This window comes from Protopterus annectens, chromosome 7.part0 (assembly GCF_019279795.1).
Source record: "Protopterus annectens isolate FY-2018-M chromosome 7.part0, PAN1.0, whole genome shotgun sequence".
Classification (NCBI taxonomy): Eukaryota; Metazoa; Chordata; order Ceratodontiformes; family Protopteridae; genus Protopterus; species Protopterus annectens.
The window spans coordinates 95,239,725-95,254,815 of NC_056739.1; the positions used below are offsets into that span (position 1 = coordinate 95,239,725).

Sequence of the window (15,091 nt, forward strand, 5' to 3'; positions counted from 1 at the left end):
GCATAGGCAGCAGTGTTCTCAGAGATTATGGGGGCTTGAAATTTTGACAGGTTATCACTAAATAGCAGGATGTTAGCCTTAGAATAGTTCCTGAATATTCCCGGTTGAGCTGGGAGTCCAGGTTTTATTTTTACTTCAAAGGAGACCATTTTGTGGTCTGACCTTACCAGGGAAGGCATTACAGTAGGGGGTGTGCAGCACTTTCCCATATTAGTGAGGAATAGATCCACTAGGGTTGCGACCCTGGTTGGTGTATTGACTATCTGGTCCAGGAAGTTTGTGTTTACAAAATCCAAGAATCCATGTGCAAGTATGTTTGGTGTTGTTTAGGATTTCCAGTTAATAGTGGAGTAATTAAAGTCACCCATGAATATGGTATTGGGTTGGATGGTTAATGTTCCTAATAAGTTTACATACATGGTATGTGTTTCCTGGATCATAGAGGGGGACCCTTAGTTTGCAAGGAAGTGGCACTGGATTTTGCCTATGGTGATTTGAACATGGAGCAAGTGAGGTAAGTGAGGGTCTTTATTGCTCTTTTTAGCTAGGAACTGGTGGAGTCTTTCTGGCTGTGCAATGTGTTTGGACAGGTACATACTAAAAGGGGAATTACATTCTAAAACTGTCCTGACCAGGACAGGGTAAAGATGAATAACTTATTTTTACCTGGATGAGATCCTTTTAGTTATTATCTGGGCTAGATAGAAGGATTTCCTGAATACTGCTGCTAAATGGTGGTTAAAGAATTGGAAGTAATCTATGAAGATGCCAAGACTTCTGTCAAGCATATCAGTCTGGAGTGTTGTGTTCTCCATTCTGTACACTGTTGTCAATATATGTTTAGCAAAAGTGACAATGATACACTTATTGCATTTGATTTAAGCTTGTTTCTAATACAACATTGACTTGTAAGGTTTAGCGCTTGTTGTAGGATATGGTACTGGATGCTAGGAACGAGTAAAATCCAGCCTGCAAACATCCAGAAATTATACTGGCTATATGTCGGGGTTAATGACTTGGATATTAAAGAAGCAGAAGCTAAACAGAAGGGGACCCAGCACTAAGCCCTGAAGAATGCCACTAGCCAGATTTTTTTGCTTTCTGAGGTGCCACCTTCTACTTAACTATAGGGGTTCTGCCAGCCAGTTTTCTATCCATCTTACAACATAAAGTCTACATTTATGCCTCTAAGGTTATTTATAGTTCTAACAAGAGGAATAATGTCAAAGGCCTTCATTAGATCTAGGTACACCAAATGGCTGCTATCTCTTTCTCAAAGAAGTTTATTAAATTAAGTAGACGTGATCTGACAAAGCCATATTGTTACAGGTCCAGAGCAATATCAGAACTTTTGAAATCGGATATAATGACTTACATGAGTTTGTAAATTAGGTTTATTAGGCTGATGGGTCTATAGTTCCTGTGATCTACGGTGGTGCCCCCTTTATGGGGTAGCATCATGATAGCTATTCTCCATACCGAAGGAACGTACCCAGCGGCTATGCTTAAGCTGAGCAGTTTTTAAGAAGGGCTCAGACAGGGTGTGTTTGGCATGGTTGATTAAGCAACCATGTATATTATCAAAGACCGCACAGGTGACATTTTAACTTTAGAGTAAGCAGCCAGGAAGCATTCCATAATAATCTTGGGGGAAGAAAGGACTCAGGAATTGGTTACTGTTTATGCTGTGAAGTTGGCACTAATTCTGTGCATAATGACACCTCTCATAAATCTTGTCGTTGTCCTAGTAGTATTTGGTTGTCTTAGCAAGACATACAAATGACATCCCAGTCGTATTCTAAGCAAGTAATTATTCGTGGATGTATACCACTGCCTCTTTGGCAAGTGACAGCACAGTTCTTTGCAAATAACCAGGTCATGAGTACATCACCAGAATAACCTTGAGAATTTATTCAGCTGTTATATGGCCACAGGTTTAGCTGTAAAGTATCAATTTATTAACAAAACCAGATTAAATGCATCAGCACAAATAACTGAGACTCATAATGTCAAAGCAGTATTATAAGCTGTAGCAGTTATGAATGGAATGCAGGTTCTGCCTGAAATTTTTAGGAAGAAATGCTTGGCATCAGTACATAGTTTAGGATTGTTGCTGTGTAATGAGTTACACTGGCGGACTGCATGGCATTCAGAAGACTCGTGACTGAGAACAAGGAACATTCCAGACAATCAGAAATACAGAAGAAGGTAAAGAGTAAAAGGAAACTAAATAGCTTGCCTTCTGCTGAGTGCAAAGTCTCAGCCATGCCTGGCACACTATTGCTGAGGTTAAATTACATCCACAGGCAAATAAAAAAAAAAACTCCCCAGATTCCCCACATCTCACTGTTACAAACCAGACAGAACTTGTAATTTACTCTACTGCTCAACAGCAGGAAATAAATGTTTCAAAATGCAATAAAAGAATCAATGACGTATTGGGCTACTGAAAAAAATAAAGTACTCTAACGCTATTCCCGTCACAATACGGTAACCCTTCAGAACAGTTTTAACCTCTTTCTGTCCTCTCTGAAAGTATCAGCTGTTAAATCAGAATATAGCAAAAGGGTGCATTCTGTTGTATACACTGATTCAGCATCAGTGCTATGCTTTCATTAAGGTTAAATATCACACTGGTTTCACACCAATTATGTTTCTTGGTGGGAACAACAGAAGCCAAATATAGACACAAGTAACAAATTTATTCATCTGGTGTGAAACAAATTTAGGATTATGAAGCTAATATCAGTATCAATTAAATTAACAGTAATTGACTACAACTAACACAACCCAATCATCTTTTACATCAAATATCACAGTCTCATCAGTGAACCTATTTGCTGTGTCAGATGGCCTGAGATAAAATGGAACTTGCAAACTTTGATGACCTGTAAAGGTTAAGTACCTGATTTTAAATCAGGTGATGTGCTCTGAAGTGGCTAGGGCAGAAAGCAGACAGTAAAAGACAAGAGAAATTGAAACAGAGTTCAGTTCTCAAGGACAGAAGCTGCAGTTTTATTACCTACTTATATAAACTAACAGTCTGTCTCTGACAAGTCACGTTACTTGACATCACATTATGTTGCACACTTGTCTATTTTACAGGAGTACCTTTTATATGTGAATGTTTTACACACACAGACATTCATGCAGACACTTGCATGATTTGTGTATTATTTATGTACATTTCATTCATGTATGGTTTTATACACACAGGCATAACAATCATGTGTAGATTAGTCTTGGACTCATGTGAATGTGTCATTCACTGATGAAACTAAGAAATCATTTGTATATTTGCACTGCATATGTGTGTACATATCATATCCATATTCATATATTTATTTATTTGATGTTTGTTTACCAGGAAAGCACAACTGGGTCACAGAACCCATTTTCAGCGGAGGCCCAGGGAGAAAAAGCTCCACATTTAGAAGACAAATTAAACTTCACAATGTACTTTACAACATACTTTAAGAAGAGATTAGAAGTTTAAATAATGCATAGTTAATTGAAAACATTTACAATAAACAAATGTGCCATTAGGATTTGTGTAATAGATTTCATGAGAAGTTTGCAAACAGTATACTGAACACATATGAACATGGCAATTGATTAAAATACAGTTAACTTCATGAGAGTTAGAGATACAGATCATAGGTCATAACAAGAGTAATTTTACATTAGTTTGAGGAGGGGAGGAAAGTCATCACAGTTTAGGAAGTGGAGATGTTTGTGGGCATTTAGAAAGACAGAGAGCCAGTGCTGGCTGAGATATGGGTAGAAGAAGGGGAGTAAAGTTTGAGGTTTCCTAGGTGCAATACAGGATGAAGGGAATGAAGAGTAAAGGTGGGGCAGATGTGGATGCTGAGGTAACTGGGTTGAAGGGGATTAACCTGGAGTTGTACATGTGCAGAGTCATGTCTTGTTTAGATGTTCTTTTAAAGAGGCTTTGAAGGGTGCCAGGCCTGGGACTGATCTGGTGGCTAAGGGGAGGTCATTCCGTAATTTGAGACAGAGAATGAATATAGACACTACCCGTATCTTTTAGAAGGTTTAGAGACTGTTAGCTAGTTTTTGTTCTCTGATCTGAGGGACTGTTTAGAATGTAGTGTGTAATTATCTTGTCTAGGGCAGGGCAGGCAGTGGGTTTGTAAATCAGGTTGTGCGTAAAAGTTATTGGGATATATGTGAGATGGTTGAGAAGTTCAAGCCAGTTTAGTTCATGAAGTGATTTACAGTGGTGGGTATAGTATTTGGAGTTTGTGGTGAACTTTGCGACTTTATTATAGCATTATACCATTTTGAACTTGCTGGAATTTTGTAGGTTGGTGAGTATGGTAGCATCGTAAAACAGGGAGGGGGGCAACAAAGTTTTGGCCAGGGTAGCCTTGGCTGTTGTGGTTAGGAACTGCCTATTTCTATAAAGAAGTCCTAATTTCGTGTGAGTTTTCTTGATATTTTTTTTGAATGTGGAGGTTGAAGGCTAGCTTGTTACTGATAATTACATCAAGTAGTTTTGTTTCCTGTACTTGCTCAATGATTGTGTTATCAGCTGAGTAGATGTTAAACTGGTTGGGTCCAAGGGTGGTGTTTTTGGGGTGAAAGACTGTAAGTTTAGTTTTTTAGGATTAAGAAAGAGTTGTGCATTTGTGAGCCAGGATTCAATGACAGTGAAAGACTTTTAAGTGTTAGAGAGTAGTTCAGTAAGAGTGCGTGTGGTACAGAAAATGGTGCAGTTGTCAGCATATTGAAAGAGAGTTCTGGGAAGGAGGAGGTATGTCAGTTATTAGTGAAAATATTAAATAGTAGGGGGCCTAGGATGGAGCCTTGAGAGACTCAGGTGGGGTTGTGGAGAAAGGGGGAAAGCTGATTTGACCATTTTACAGCTTGCTTCCGATCTTCCAGGTAGCTTTGGAACCAATGTACTGTGGCATGAGAGCAGCCTAGGTTGAAAAGCGTGTTGACGAGTAAGGGGTGAGAACTGTGTCAAAGGCTTTTGAGAGGTCAAGCAAAAGGATACATAGTTTCCTTCATCTCTGGCCCTATTTATGGTATCTGTAAAGGAATTAAAGCTGTAGCTGTGTTATGCCCAGGTCGGAAGCCATGCTGAGTATGAGTAACTAGATTATTCTGCAATAGGTATTTCATTAATTGTTGGTGGATACATCTTTTGAGAATTTTGTATATAGGAAATAAAATGGATATGGGGTGAAAGCTGGATACTTTGGTGTCGTTATCTCCTTTATGAATGGGATGATGTGCAATAATTTCCATATAAGGTAGGGACTAGAGATTCAGACAGAGATTTATTTATGAGGATGCTGATTGGATAGGTGGCTGAGTTGGCAGCCAGTTTAAGAATTGTGGTGGGAGATTATCTGCTGATGTGTAGCAAGGTTTTAGTTTGAGCAGAAGCTTTTTTATTGATGTTGTCGATATGGGCTGAAATGAGAAAGAGTTCTGGTTGTTTCTGCTTTGGTTAAGTGTCTTGTTGTGGATTGGGTCTGAGTTAAATGTTCTGATGTTTCAGTTTGAAAGTGAGTGGGGGGCATAGTGTTGGAGTTATGTGTAAGTAGGTCAGATATGGATTTTATAAAGTACGTATAAAATTCTTCAGCTATAAAGGATGAATGCATGTACCACTCACTGGTGTCAGTATAAATTTATGGAAACATATATTTTAGTTTATACACATGACTTACAAGGAAATGCCTACAGAAAGTATATTAATTTGCATATGTGCCTCCCGAGAGGGATATAGTGCTTATGCAAAGGACAAAAAAAGAGAATATATATTCTAAAATAGCAAGCCACAAATACAATTTCTGAAGAGACAATGATGAACACGTTGTAAATACAAGCAAACTGGGTGTAATGGAAGCAGCCTGAAAAATACTGCAAGCAATTAAATTTGATATAAAAACTAAAATGTAAGACACTTACAATGTTCAGAACATAAGGTGGGGGAAGAGACAAAGGTAGGAGATAAGAAGGAAGGTGTGGAAAAATGTATTGATAGATAGTAAGTAAGGGCTAAACATTATATAACAGACAGACCTGCACAATAAAGAAAAAGAGTGTTGAAAGTAATGGGGTCCAAGGACATGAGGACATGTGCATGAAGAAGGGGACCAAAGGATAAAAAGGAAGGAAAGAAGAATGGAAGCTGACACACATGCAAAGGAAGATGGAAAGGACAGACAGAAAGCAGTGCAGAACAGAAGAGAGGGGGGTACTGAGGAAGGAACTGGTTATGATCAAGGGGAGGTGAAAAAGCACTTTTGGGAGGTATTGATCATAACAGAAGCTCAGCAAGGGAGAGTCTTGCAGTGGTGTCACATGCAGGCTTCAGATCTCTATGACTGAAAAGGAAAGGCCATTTGTTTGCAGCAGAGCTGATGGCTGTCAGGCAGTACATGAAGAAAGCACATAAAAAGAAAGAAATTGAAAATGACTTCATCAGTAAACGCATGTCCTTAGTATAAACTTTTCTCATGCCAGTGGGACTAGAATATTAGCAATGGAAACATTTCCCCTCTTCTTTTCTCTCTACCCAAAGTATCATGTTCACTTAAAGTTAATTACTTTAGACCTAAAATTATTCTCTTCCCCAACTTTCCATCATCTTTGTGTAAGTAGTTTATCATCCAGTACTTAATTAATAAAGGAACATTTCATCCAGTCAACATGGTTCAAAAATGTGCACATTACCATTGCAGTCCTTTGGTCAGTCCCTTGTGCCATCATGCCCAGCTAAGACAACGGGATTCTCAATAGGGTCTTATTAAATGAACTAAGAATAACTTTTCATACTACGAAGCACAATCCTTTTATGGACAAGGCATCTAGCATGTGGTCTAACTAGGGGCTCCTAACCTGGTTCAATAGCAACCTCATCAGGAGATTTACTACTGTATCTGCAGTACCCAGTAGTACACTGTGATTCCTCATACATGTTTGTCAAGCCTCCATATTGTGTCATCTCTCTTTATTTCTATTATAAACAGTCGTCTTATGCCTTGGTACCACAGTTATCTAATAACTTGATCATTCCCAATCCTGGAAAGTCAGTGCAACATACCTAAGCTTCTAATTTCACTAACCTTTTAGCACTGACCCAAACTGCTAGATCTCAAAGTCAGCATTGTCAAAAAAAAAAGGCTATGCCTTGTGGTATTAGTCAGAGACTCCTTACAACCAGTGAAGTGAAGTGAAATAAACTACTGCATATGCATCCCTCTACCATTCAAATCAAGACCTTTTTGTATTACAAACATGCTCCTTCCTTTGTTTGACAGCCTGTCCAGCTTATTGCTGTGTATCAAGGGGAAAACACCAAGCAAATGCAAAGCATTACCAAAAATGTGAACAGGCTAATCACTTTCTCATGTGTCAGGGAACATTGTGGTGTTATACTCACCAGGAAAACTTGGTTCCTTTTACCATTAGAGTTTACCAGCTCTTCAACTGGGGAATCAGTGTCCCATGTTAGGCAGACAGCTCTAAATCTCCTGACTGCACTTAGAGCTCAAAGCCAAATGTCTTAATTCTTACCAGGTGTACCTTTTCTGTTCTTGCTGGTGACACCGCTTTGTCTACACTAAGGCTAGCATTTCTACACTAAGGCTAGCATTTTAGAATTCCCTCCCTACTTTAAGGAATATTACAGACGAACAGACCCCAAGGCTTTCAAACATAGCTCTTAACTTTCAATCTCCAAAATGAGGAACATCACTTCACGTAATGTGGAACAAATGGGCAAAAATGTGGAACACTTACTAATGGCTTACTAACAACTTCAGTTAGGAACCTCGCAGAGTGGCTAAAATGTGATATTTTTACTTACAGACTATGTCTTTTAATAAAATAATATGATTCAGTTCTATTTATCATTGACATCAGTTAAAATATTCCTAACACTAAATGTGTGACAGACCCTTTCAATGTGGGACTTCGAGGAACATGAACTTTTTAAGACCCCAAATGAGGAATGTTCCTCGAAATGAGGTACACTTGAGAGGTATACTTTCAAACCTAAAATGCTTGAACATCTACACTCCCCAAACAAAAGCAAAAGCTTTCTTGGTACGAGGTAAAAAGAGGCTTATTTGTGTTGCCTTGATTTGTGTGAGATGTTAACTGTGGAACTCCAGTTCATTGAATTTCTGAAAATGCTTGTTTCATTTTCCTTCCATTCTGATTTATTCCAAGTTATTACTTAATCTACTGCAAATATGAACAGTTATTGCTTTGTTATTTCTATAGTGATAACATTAAATAACAGCTTTGGGTCTTCTCATGTAATGCATCATGATAATGCATTTTTGTCACTGTAACTCAGCTGTCATTAACGCTCACTTTATATGATGTATTTACTTGCCTGAGTAGCAATAACAATGGCTAAGTACTATCTATGTTTCTTCTTTTGCTTGCCTGGTGTCAGGGTTGTAAATGAAAAGGGTCAATGGGATAGCCCATTTGCCTAAGTAATACGCCCACCATACCCTGTAGCTAACTCCCTGACAGTCCACTGAATAATTCAGTCCAGCTACAAACCCAGCGTGTCTGAACAACAGCTGTATATTTTTTTTAACAGATGAATTTCGAAAACCTTAACCACTGAAGTAGCAGCAACTGCGAAGTGTATTAAAAACAACTTCATATACAGCTGCATGCTGTATGGAAGAAAGCACTCTTTGTCTACAAAGTCACAGCAATCCACAGTCTATGTATGTGCATTTGGCTTAGTGCCACACCCCAGGGTTCAGTGAATTCTGAACATATTCCCACACCCTTACAAGTATGACTAACACACTTTCACATTACTAATGCACCAGCTTTCTGACAAAGGGGGACTGATTCCAGTGTGACTACAGAATTCTGAGCACTGCACTGTCCTTGGTATGTTATTACCTCATGTACAGAGTCGTAGACTTATATTCAGTTAATTTGTTCAGACTTTTCTCAGTCTTGTTCCATTAAAGGGTCAGAATACAATATTATACCAAAAAAAAAAAAATTAGGACAATGAATCATTTTAACTTGTGCTTACCAAGAGTTAAATAGGAGCACTGTGTTGGTGTGGAGGTTTAGAACATAAATTAATGAAACCAGTAACATTGCAGAGAGTTGTAAATTAAACCAAAAAAAAGCAATGTCAAAGACACCATTGTCATAAGGGAAAAAGAATACACCATGTAAGTGTGTGTGTGTGTGTGTGTGTGTGTGTGTGTGTGTGTGTGTGTGTGTGTGTGTGTGTGTGTGTGTGTGTGTGTGTTTTTGTGCATCTGCGCATGTGTTTACAAGCATGTGTGTGTGTCTGTCTGTCTGTCTGTCTTAACTTGTGTATTAAGATAATTCATCTGTTGCCCGAGTGCATTCATTTACGAGGTGCAGCTAATAGGGAAATTACAGCTGGAAATGCAAGACTGTCTCCCATGTGACCTTTCTGTAAGCATGGGCGTGGAGTTCAGGGTACAGGTGCTCAATGCTTGCGGAATTAATGAGAACGTTAAAGGGAAATCTGTTTGGAGACATTCTGCAAAGTTTGAAAAATGCTAAAACTTTATCCTTAACATTCTAAACAAAGAATTCTAGCTGTTGTTTATCTTCAGGCTGTGAAACAGTGAATACAATATAAAGATCGTCAGTGCAATGTCTATCGGCAGAAGAAACTGGTCTGCTCTCTCCAGGTAGGCACTGAATTCTGTTTTAATCTTTAACTCTTTCAGGGATCACTACCAGGAATACACCTGCCCATGCAGAGCCCTCTTAAAAATACTGGGAAAGACTGCCTTAGTTTGCATTTACTTCAGTAGCTGAAAGAGATTTTCAAAAAGTAAAATATGACTTGTACTAAGCAAAACTTTATCACTCTGCAGTCACTCCCTCACAAAGTCTTCTGACAATAACTTGGAAAAATAAACCTGCAAGTGGAAAAGTTTTGGTTGACTAATCATGAGGCCTTTTTTCTGAGAGGCAGTAGCTAGGTAAGGAAGGAGGTTTGTAAAAGTGTAAAACTAATTCATATAAAGTTACTCTGCAGCTGCTTTCTGGTTTGTAAACCTGCCAGATTCATCTTTCAATAGGTCTCATTTGGGTGGTACTTGGACTTTCCAGCTTCTGCAATGCTATTCAGTTTGTACACAGTCTGCCCATTTTTGATGTATAAATCTTACATTTCTGCAGTCACTACTTGTGGGAGTCACTGGATTTTCTTCCCTGGTTAATGTGCATATGTGATGCATTATACTGTCGCTCTGAGATGTAATGTATGTGGGACACCATTTTTTTATGTACCCTCTACCCTGCTGGAAAAAAAAAAGACGAGATGACATTGATAATGGACAAACATGACTGTATATGAGACAGTGTACACGAAATGTGAGAGATAAGTAGAAAAGTCTACTGGGTGGTTATATGAATTTTGTTTCAAGATGTTAAGTAACTCCTACTAAGGACTGCTAACATCCTGTAGGTCACTTTCATAGACAGTATTGTAGTCAGTGCAGACCCATCATCTATCTCACTTTTAGTCAGTGCAGACCCATCATTTAGCTCCCTTTCATAGATAGCAGTACAGTCAGTGCAGACATACAGCTTGTTTATGATCAGATGACAAGAACTTAGGCAGTCAGCTCCTGAGACACTAGAAAGCAATGATACTGTGAATCATTACAGATGAACAGACAAAGTGCTGCTCTAGGGCAAGACTAGTGCATGCAAAGGAAGATTACAATTGTGCAAAGGATGAGAAACAGATCCAGCTAGTAACAGAGCTTTTGCAAGAAGGTCCACATCCCAGTCTGGCTAAAAGGTTGTGGGTAACAAAGTTCTGTTGGCGGGTTTTAGTGCACAGTCTTGCAACTACTCAAGATGTGCATGGTGGAAACTGTGTACCTAAGCATCCCACCTGAGAAGACACCACATTTATGGAAACCATTCAACATGATTATTTGTTTCATGACAGCACATCACTGTTGCACAAAGTAAACATTACTGTCCGATGTACCTACTGAAGAAGCCACTTTGTATTTTTGTAGGTTATTTACAAATTCTGAACAGTGGCAGAACTCCTAAATTGACAGGGCCCCAAGTGACATTAAATGGAAAAAGATACCAATTCTCCTTGCTAGAATTAAGCCTGAAAAAGTGTGGAAGAAGCCAGATGTACTCTGCACTCTGAGACTAGCACACTACTAATAAAAAGCTGTGCTCATGTCTGACCTCTGGAAAAGCTTATCAGTTGGGTAAATACTGAGTACTGTGCAGAGAATGTCTTCTAACCCATCAAAGAATATTAGCCTCAAATGGGATGGGTGTGCTGTTAAACACATTATGACGTGAAGCCACCACCTGTGAATGCTGCTCACATTTGGAATTCTTTTGGTGTTAAGCACAGTAAAGATGGAAAATTCTGTACCACTATCAAAGGCTAGGTTCAACAGAATCAAATTTAGTGTTAAGCTCACTATGGAAGGGTTGCCTTGACCCTACTGTAAAGGCAGAATAATGTATCTCTAGTCAAGATGAGTTCTATTATCCAAACATGCTTGCCTGTCTGTTGATCAGGCTTAGTACCACCAAAAACTATTCTGTCATCAATGAATCTTCAATCTTTGAAATGTGTGGGATGCTGTTGATTGCACAGGAGAAGGAGAATGCACAACCAGGAGAAGGAGAACACACAACCAAGTCCATGCTTGTTGGCAGGTGACAGTTATTTGGGGACATGATCTGTGATCTTCCAACTCGTTATGGTGGAACTGTTCTGACTTTGCCACAGTATTTCTAAGTTTTGTAAAGCTTTTATGGGTTTGCAGAAGTTCTCCTACATTTGCACACTTTTTTTCTGTATTTGTGAGCATTTCTCAGGGTTTGTGAAATTATTTCTACAGATTTCTGATACTGCAGGAGTTTTGACTTTTATTGTAAAACATTTGTTACTGCACTTGAGCTCAAAACTAGTTTTACATTAAGAGGGGGTTTCTGCATTGTGGTAGAGTGGAGGGCTGACTCAACCCATCCAATTTGGAAACTGCTGATGGAAGGCTTATTGTATGTTTATCTGACTGGCCTGAGGGCTTATCTGTGTAAAAGAGTTTCATCTTGCTGATATTTCTGTATTTGGGAACATTTCTCAGGGTTTGTGAACTTATTTCCAAGGCTTCCTGATACTGCAGTAGTTCTACCTTTTGTTGTAAAGCATTACTGCACTTCAGCTCAAAACCAGTTTGTTTTACATTAGGAGAATTTTTCTGCACTCTGGTGGGAGCTGAGGGCTGATTCAACCCATCTGAGTTGGGAATTGCAGGTGGAAGGCTTATTGTGTATTTATCTTATTAGCCTGAGGACTTAACTTTGTAAAAGTCGTTCAGTCTGCTCATATAAAAGCCTCATGTTCGTGTATCGTGCAAAATCGCTTACCCATGCCTTGTATATAATCAAACCTCTCCAATTTAAAATCCTCTGTAGGAAATGCTCTCCATACTCTTCCACTGTTCATAGCTGCTCAAAGAGCTGCCAGTTTGCACAGAGGGCAGCACTACTGCAGGTCATCTAATAGTATACTACTAAACACTTTCACTTAGACCTTTAAGTGACTCTCCCCTACTCTTTCCCATCTATTAAGGATATTGTATAATGGGCAGGTGCTTCCCTGTCATCTCTCTTTCTGGCCTGGTGAAGATGGGCATCCTGGGGCAGTGTAGTAACTGCCTCATGTTCATTAACAACCATTTAATTTTAGAACAGACAAACACAGTGTGTGAGAAATGTAGATACACAATGTCATTGGTGGCAAAGCTCTCACATACACACACAAAAAATGCAAACACTACCAATACCAAGGAACAAACACACAGACCCACATATATTACTCACCTGTAATCTACCCAAACTTCCAAGACCTCCTAAAAGCATCTGTAAGTGGCCTTGTTCACACTCAAAAAAGATAGCACCTCACACAACACAACTCTTAAAATCATAGTAGCCCTGCTTCCAAGCCCATAAGGCAACACATCACACAGCCAAACATTCTAGTTATTGGGGATTCCATTGTAAGACATACTAATGTCCCCCTTACCAGGCTAAGCAAGGAGAAGACCACAGTGAGCTGTCTGGAGTAAGGATTTACCAGATCATGCATGCACTTAGGTCTTTAAACCACAAGTACCATTATGGCACAATCACATTCCATGTGGGTGTAAATGTCCTAAGACGTACCTCATTGGACTATAAGAAGACAGACATGATGGAGTTCACTGAATTTCTGTCCTAGGCAGGTATGAATATAGCCTTGAGCAGCATCCTACCTTCACCAATGATGATGCCACAGTACCAGCAAAAAATGACTGACTTCAACAACTGGCTTAGTTTCTGGTGTCGCAACAAGTGGATCCAATATCTGTCAGCCTAGGAAAACATGATCTACACACAACAATGTTTCTCCAGAGGTGGTTTGCACTTTGTTTACTGACAAAATCTTTATCTATCCCCACAGTGCCTTTTTTAGGCCATGCCAAGTTGTTAAATCCTAAAACATAAAAAGAAACAAAAAAGACTCACGGCTACCTCAAGGTACTGCTGCTCAATGCTAGGAGTTTAAATAAAAAAACTACACTCTCTAGAAGCACTTCTCACCCTGGAGAATGCAGACATATGTGCAATTACAAAATATGCTTCAGAACCATAGAAAGCACCCCGGCTGTTGAAGGCTACAATGGCTTTCATGCATATCGATCTCCCTCAGCTCAGAATAAAACAAAGGGAGGAGGTGTCTCATTGTTTATATAAGACAAGTATACTGCAAGACTAGTCCAACAACATGACTCACTTAAACTGCTCCATGCCCAACTAACCATAGGTGCAACCCACTATCATATAATTGCTAGCTACAGACACCCTACCATGAGTCTAGAAAACCACATCTCTTACCTAAACATACTGCAATCTCTTAACATTCAGCCAAATGCCATACTTATGGGTGACTTCAGCTACCCCCTCCATAAACTGGGAGTTTTATATGACCCATAATTTACTTGCTTAGAGGTTTTTGGACTTCATTAATGCAAACACCCTGGAGTAACTAGTTACCTCCCCAGCTAGAGGTACAAATATCCTAGTCCTAGTACTCACGAACATGGGGGAATGCTGCTCTCTCCCATGCATTAACTCCTCCCTGGTAAGATCTGACCACAAAATGATCTCCCTTAATATTAAAACTAACCTACCTGTTAAGAATTTTGCTAAGACCAGTTACCTCAAACTAAGTGACAACTTATTAAAGTTCCAAGCTCCTCCGAACCTGGATGACACTGAAACCTTCTCTGAGCTGTATACAAAAGCACTGTACAACAACACTCATAGCTGCGTAGAGGAGGCAGTACCTGTCCGAGTCAAACCTTTGATTACTGGCAAAATAAGCCACCCTGGTGGACCCCTAGCATAAATAGGTTATTCGGCAAAAGGAAAAAAATCTTCTCCAAAGCTAAAAACGAAGAGATAGAACAGTGCAAAAAGACACTTGCCAGTCTAAACAAACAAATTAGAGATGTGGTCAAATTTGCCAAAGCAAACTATAAGGGAAAGATAGGTTCCCAGGTCAAAGGCAACCATAAGGCTTTTTTAATTATATTTGTAACCTCAGGTGAAATGCTCAGCAATGTGCCGAGTTAATCATGAACAGCAAAATTTAACACCCAGCCTGAAACTATAGCAAACCTACTGGCCGATAAGTTAATTTCAAACTCCCTCCCCATCACCTCCTACCATACCCTAAGAAATACCAACAACCATCTCCCTACTTGTCATTATGAGGGAACAGATCCTTACTATGCTTGTTAAAGCCAAAGACAGAGCCTCCATGAGTTCCAACAACATTCCAATTTATAACTTAAAACAGAATCTTTCAGGACCACTAGAAATCCTCTTTAACCACCGCCTCCAAATAGGCTTTGTCCCAGAGGAATGTAGGACTGCAACAGTCATCCCTCTGTATAACGGGAGGCCTATCAACTGACCCAGGGAACTACATACCCATAAGCTTGACCACTCTTATCTGCAAGACCATGGAGAGAATTATCATTGA

General features: G+C 39.4%; 1 protein-coding gene across 2 annotated transcripts in view; it reads left to right on the forward strand.

The window, feature by feature from the left end:
• Nucleotides 1-9,362: 9,362 nt before the first annotated feature.
• LAD1 (ladinin 1) overlaps nt 9,363-15,091 on the forward strand; it is a 1,049,893-nt gene continuing 1,044,164 nt past the window's right edge. The window contains exon 1 of one of the 2 annotated variants that reach the window (XM_044076520.1): nt 9,363-9,695. In XM_044076520.1, the coding sequence (XP_043932455.1) occupies nt 9,658-9,695 (38 nt within the window). In that variant the 5' untranslated portion in view covers nt 9,363-9,657. The remainder of the gene's footprint in view (nt 9,696-15,091) is intronic. The other variant, XM_044076519.1, reaches the window with a different exon arrangement.